Consider the following 6307-nt stretch of genomic DNA (forward strand, 5'->3'; position numbering starts at 1 on the left):
TAGATTTATTATGTACTCAAATAATTTTATCATATCAGAAGCTTGGAAAAATAAGCCTCTGGTTGTGAGTAGTTACAAAACCACCCAAATTTGACTGGGATAATCAGAATGTAATATAAAAGACGCACATGGGTATACGTTAGTTACTGAGTTTTTTTTTACGTAAAAATTTATACAAAGCGAAAATAAAGATAAACAACTGAGAATTGTCTTAATTGCTAACTTTTCAAAAGAAAAGAATAACGTTTTCAATCATACTTCTAAATCAATTAAACAATTGATCAATCAACAATTTCGCTTTCTTATGCAGCATCTGCAGACACCGTCAAATCATCCCATACGAAAGATCGTTCAGCTCAAGGAGCTTCATCAACAGATCCTCATGTTTCACCTATCGGTACGCTTCACCTTTACCGTATGGCGTGCCAGACTTCAAGCAACCACTTTAACACAGTTGCACAGATCATTTAAATCTAAACATTTTAAAAAGCATCCAGAAATCCAATTTTAATATAAAAAGAACCCACATATTATAGCACATGAGGGTGAATCCGTCTTTTGCTGACTGAAATTAAATCTAGAATATCTAGCTTAGTATATATTATAAAATGTTATATATTCAACTTAGTATCCTGTTTTTAATACAATTGTATTTGTCATGTTATAGCTATATTACATTACTTGCTATTAGCCTTAGGACATGCAAGTACCTTAAACTTATAATTGTGATGAAGTGAAAGCCTTATACATATATATGAACCTTACTGATGTAGACATCAGCAAAATTAGCAGTATAATATACATAAATGATAGCAAAGTATTTTTCCGCTAGAATAAGTTCATGATATTCCTTCTCAACAATATATACAGCTAAAACAATGAGGGACGAGTAAATTAGAATTGCTTATACATGTATATGACATCTAAACTTTTTTATAGGTGTCCAGAGTGTGTGCACGATCCTGTTCGTCAACGACAGGTATGGGACATCTATAAACGACATCTCCATTGTAAGCTGCGAGCTCGCACAGCTGCTAACCCAGGCCGGGGCGGATGTATATTTTACAGTTCTCAGTGCGTCTCCGGAAGATAAGAGGGATGCAGAAAAGCACAGGGTAAACTTAATCACGCCATTTCAAGAGAAAGGTGACACAAGGGAGCCGTCGTTAAAATGGCTGGAGTTTGAGCACGAATACCGATATCCAAACCTTCCTACAAATGTGGACTGCATCATTGGTCATGTTGACATCACTGACGAGGCCGCCGAAAGCATTAAAGATGAGCGATATCCAAAGGCACAGGTGGTCACTGTCAACCATGTCATACCAAAGGTTGAATGGAACCGGAGGCAAAATCCGAGAAAACCTCCGAGTGTTTTTGATGAAGCAAAGACTTTAATTTCTGTCGGGCACCCAGTTTACAAGAATTTTCAGAACTATGGCAGAAGATACCATGAGATAAGTCACGACCTCTTTCTCCCACGACCGCCCCAGCTCTTTGCAGACACGACAGTAAAACCCGCTACGGGTAAGAATGAAGAGAAGGTTCTGCTCACTACTGTACCGGTGAAAGATATGGAAAGTCTTTGCCTTGTCGCAGAAGCAATTGGGGAAGTTGCAGAGGTGATAAGGGATGTGAGATGGCACGCTCGTTGCATCGGTGACGTTGATCATGAGACGGCCATGAAAACCATTGAAGACCATTTACAGAGAAGTAAGCTGAGTAAGCTGATGCCCACTCTGCTACCTTGTGGAACACAGGAAGATCTAAGGGGTGATATAAGGACAGCCCATCTAGTCCTGGTGCCGTACCACTCTGAGCCATTCGGTATAGTTGGACTTGCGGCTATCGCAGCCGGAGTCCCCGTCCTCATCTCGGACAATTCGGGACTAGCAGAGCTGATCAAAGACTTGATAATTAGGAAGAAATGTCACCCAGATCACCGGCACAGGCTGGTGACAACAGGCCAACGGAGGTCCCCTTGCGATGCCAAGAAATGGGCCAAAAGAATCAAGGACACCCTGGAGCACATTGAGGCAGAATTTGAAAACGCAGCCAAATTCAAGCAGGAGCTTATGGATTCCAAGTACTGGGAAGAATCTCACAAAGTCTTCATTGAGAAGTGTGGCATCAGTGCTACATGATCCTACACATCTAAAGGGGGTCAGGAGAACCTGAGTTAGGAAAGTTGAGTATGATTTCTGGCCATTAAATATTACGGCTTCTGCACAATAGACAGATTGCGGTATGCGGTAATATCAATACAAATCGAAGTAAATATTATTCATTCACAACAATGAGTTATATGGTACCAATATGACCAACTATGTAAATACCTACCCCCCCCCCAGGAACTTCATGACTGAAATTAAATCTAAAATATCTAGCTTAGTATATATTATGTTATATATTAGTATCCTGTTCTACAATTGTATTTGTCATGTCATTTTCACGGCATTTGAACTTGCAGAAAGTGATGTAAGATGCCGTTGTCATAATGGCTTTTCCATTGTTAGATAGAACATGCTGCATTAAGAATTGTGTATACCTCTCATGTATTGTGATTTTTTAAATGGCATCTATTGTCATATTTGACTTTAATCTCATAATTATGGCTACTATCTAATTATTGCATAATGATTAGAAACGTGTGGAACTAAGTTTTGCAATATCTGAAAATAGCATGTTTCCATGCTGATTACTCAATGCTACAAAGAGGCGTATATTGAAGCATTTAGTATTCTTGTTCCATTAGTCAAGCGATTTGCTTAATAGGTCTTACATCTAAGTAGATGTTATAGTTTGATATAGATTCAAGGATGTTGTGTTTTGATTTGAAATTTCATTTATACTGGCTAATCGACAGTTTATGTTTCTAGTTCTGTAACAACGCATATTGTTATCAAACATATACATATGTATGTATGTAAATAATGATATTTTTCTACGTATTGTGGTTGTACTCAAGGAACAGACGTCAGTGTGAGTGCTTGTGTATATATAATTTTATGTTCATTATAATATATTGTACCTAACCTGTTTTGAACAGTTTTATGTCCCTTTGTATAAACCTACTTTGGAAATGACAAATTTTGAACTCTATATAAAGGAAAGCTAGCAAAATGTAAACGTATTTGGTCCACAATAAACAAAAAATAAAACACTAGCGAGGTACCTGAAATAGTATTAATAATATCAATATCAGGTCAATTATTTAGAAATGTAAATTACACACATGTTAAGACAATCGTGTTGACATCATGAACAAAAACATAACACATATTTATTAACCATTATATATTATTTCAAACCATACCTTTTACACCGTTGCAACTAGAGCAAAATGGTATGAAATTGGCACACAATCTTCTGGATATATTACAGAAAAATCTGGTCGGACCATGCAGGAATTTTAGCGTCTTTCTGTACCTTAGCCGATTGCTTAAAAGGCTTACCATAGGTGTCCAGCTCAACAACCACTCGATCTATCTGCGAAAGCATATTCCCTTCGTATTTTCGTGTTTCGCTTTTTCTACCACGAGAAGTACGCTGAGAAACACCTCTTACTTTTCTGAAAGTCTTAGTAGCAGATTCTTTAATAACGTCATTAAAGTTCAATTCGTCTGTGTTCGTGGTTTGGTTTTGGTCTGCGTAAACGTCCATTATAATAGCCATAAACATACTCAATAAGAAAAACTGCATCATACATTGGTACATGAAAAACATTAACGGGCCTAGAATGAAATGTCCGTAGCTTAAGGTTTCAAAATCAAAGCTACCTAACATCATCAACAGAAGGCTCTGTAAACTAGATGCTATGTTCTTGTACTCCATGAGCTTGACACCGAAAATCAAGCTTGCCGTCTGGGTAAAAGCCATGATGACGATTCCAGCCGTGAACATGAACTGTGTTACAGGCTTGAGAGATCGTCTCAAGGTCATGGACAAGGCGTACACGTGAGAGTTGAAGCGGAGGATCCGGACGAACTTGAACGTAGAGCAGCAGATGAGAAGGCCCAGAAGGTAGGTGTAGACTTGGTACCAGCTGACGGCGTTTTTGTAACCTTCGAAGGAGGAGTTTCCGGCCGCACGCTGTACTGCGACTTCGTCGATGATACTCTGAGTGTAGAAGTAGACACCGAGAGCGGAGAAGCCAACAGCGATGACAAGAAGTTCTACCCAGCTCCAGAACTCACTCAGATATTCCAGGGGGCGTGAGAAGAGTGCTTTGCCTGAGAATTGGCGAACAAGTGTAAATATTTTAAAAGTAAACAACGATTAAAGCTGTACATAAAGTTTAATCTACTAAAAGCACAGACTTTTAGATCATTGCAAAAACCTTAGAAGTTCATCTATGTTAACTTTAATATATAGTACATGTAGGTCAATTAGAGGTTGATTGGAACCTGTTTTTGGTGACGCCTCCGGGGTAGCCTAATAATACAGTATTGTGTGCAGTTTGCAAGAATTCTAGCAATTGTACACGAATTTTGTCCAAAGGCATGGGACGTCCACATTTTTTACAGTTTGGGAATTTTGATGACGAGCATAGATCTACGCCCACATACCTACTAAGTAAAATCAATGGGGACCCCTGGGAAAACTTTCTGCAGTGATGCCCTAGTTGGGGCTTGGGGCTTGTTAACTCGGAGCCTCGGAGATCACTGAATTTGAAAGTGGGGCAGGTTTTCCCTGAGACTTGTGACCTCAACTGTTATTTTTAACAAATCATTTACAAACCACGACGAAGCTTCCACAAAACCATGAAATAATCACAGTGCCATGCAAATAATAACCCTAACAGCGACCACAGTTGCCATGGCAATGCATGGTTTCATTGGCAGTCTTGTTACAATATTTAGTACTTAAAGATGTGTTCAGCGATAGGCTTTTCATCTGAAAATGACACCGGCTTCTTGACTTTTAGTGCTTTTTTAAAACTATTTGTTATAAATCTGACATTGTACTCACCTTCTTTGAGCGCATACACAAGGACAAACAGGGCAAAAAGTCCTCTCAGAGCGAGAAGCAAGATGGCGTCACGTTGGATGAGTCGCAAGGTCACGACCTCTGACCCCTTGTAAGTGGCTCCGAGATTGGTGAACTCTACTGCCATGGAAACCACGGAAAACAAGTTGACGTGCGGGTTGTACAGGGTGAGTTCTATGAAAACTGCCCGTGTCTTGTCGTCCAGCCAGTCTTGTCGCTGTAGGTAAGCTGCACGAGCTAAGCTGGTTTGTTCTGTTCTTCCCAAAGACGTGACGTAGCCACCGGCTAAGTATGTGCCATGTTCTCCAAAGTAAGGAAAAGCTGTGTAAAGAAACAGGTATAGTAAAAGTTGTCTTTACATTCTCTGTTGGGACGTAGATGCAGTACAAAAACGCATTCACACACACACACACACACACACACACACACACACACAAACACACACACACAGGCACGTGCACATATAAACAACACAAATTTGGTTCAGAATTCATATATGATTTCTATCAACCGGAAAATAATTAAGCTGAAACATGTAAAAGGATAAAATTTATCAAGAAAAAAACCTCACCATCAGTAACTGCGGCAAACGTGTACCTCCACGGATCCTGTCCCCCATCTTCTGCTGACAAACAGTCGTAAACCTCAGGAGATTCGGTTGTGTTTAAGAAAACTGTTGTTGGAATGCAGAAAGCGTCGCCCGTGGTATTTGCAGTGGAGTTCCACCGTTCTGTGTAGTTCTGTGTGTCGGCTAGATTTAGAGAATACACTGGCACACAGCGAGGAATCACAGTCGTCATTCTTCCAGGTGGTTCACAGTGTTTTCCTGGAAAATGAAAACACAACCCTAGTCAATACATTTAGTACCTTCATTCACACAATTGAGAAAAAGTTAAGATAATTTCGAACTCCTGATTTTGGAACTAACACCTGGTACATATTTTCCCCTTAGTAAGACTAGATAATTGTTAAATATGACTCACCTGGCTTAAGTCGCACCTGTCTCAACTGCACTGGTCCCAGCGGGTGAGTTAACATGTCATCCAGGACCATGGTCTCCGTGACGCTCCAACTGTTGTACCATCGGGACACATGGGTGGCAGGGATCAACCCGGTTATCACCCAAGTCCAGAACGAGGGGATGTCTTGGATCTTAAAGCGTAAAAAATAATCGGAGATTTCAAACTTCGTGGAAGTAAATTTGGTTTGCGTTGATAAATTGCACCGACACATAAATTCATAATCAGAGAAGAAGATATTGTTTGCGATAACACTATCTAGACCGGGCTTTTTTGAGCACGGTGGGACCGGGGGGGGG

The 6307-nt window shown here is 40.0% G+C and overlaps 2 protein-coding genes across 2 annotated transcripts in view; one reads left to right on the top strand and one right to left on the bottom strand.

Annotated features, from left to right (window-relative positions):
- Positions 1 to 2158, top strand: part of LOC109464149 — a 33636-nt gene extending 31478 nt beyond the window's left edge. The window contains exons 29-30 of the mRNA XM_019761087.1: positions 311 to 415; positions 940 to 2158. Coding sequence (XP_019616646.1) covers positions 311 to 415; positions 940 to 2144 — 1310 coding nt within the window. The 3' untranslated portion in view covers positions 2145 to 2158. The remainder of the gene's footprint in view (positions 1 to 310; positions 416 to 939) is intronic.
- Positions 2159 to 3378: 1220 nt separating this feature from the next.
- The window catches only part of LOC109464150 (polycystic kidney disease protein 1-like 2), a 31696-nt gene continuing 28767 nt past the window's right edge, over positions 3379 to 6307 (bottom strand). The window contains exons 23-26 of the mRNA XM_019761088.1: positions 5973 to 6141; positions 5561 to 5815; positions 4972 to 5310; positions 3379 to 4232 (exon numbers count right to left, since the gene is read on the bottom strand). Coding sequence (XP_019616647.1) covers positions 3379 to 4232; positions 4972 to 5310; positions 5561 to 5815; positions 5973 to 6141 — 1617 coding nt within the window. The remainder of the gene's footprint in view (positions 4233 to 4971; positions 5311 to 5560; positions 5816 to 5972; positions 6142 to 6307) is intronic.

The sequence above is a fragment of the Branchiostoma belcheri genome, unplaced genomic scaffold (assembly GCF_001625305.1).
Source record: "Branchiostoma belcheri isolate BF01 breed outbred unplaced genomic scaffold, Haploidv18h27 scaffold133, whole genome shotgun sequence".
In the NCBI taxonomy this organism is placed as follows: Eukaryota; Metazoa; Chordata; class Leptocardii; order Amphioxiformes; family Branchiostomatidae; genus Branchiostoma; species Branchiostoma belcheri.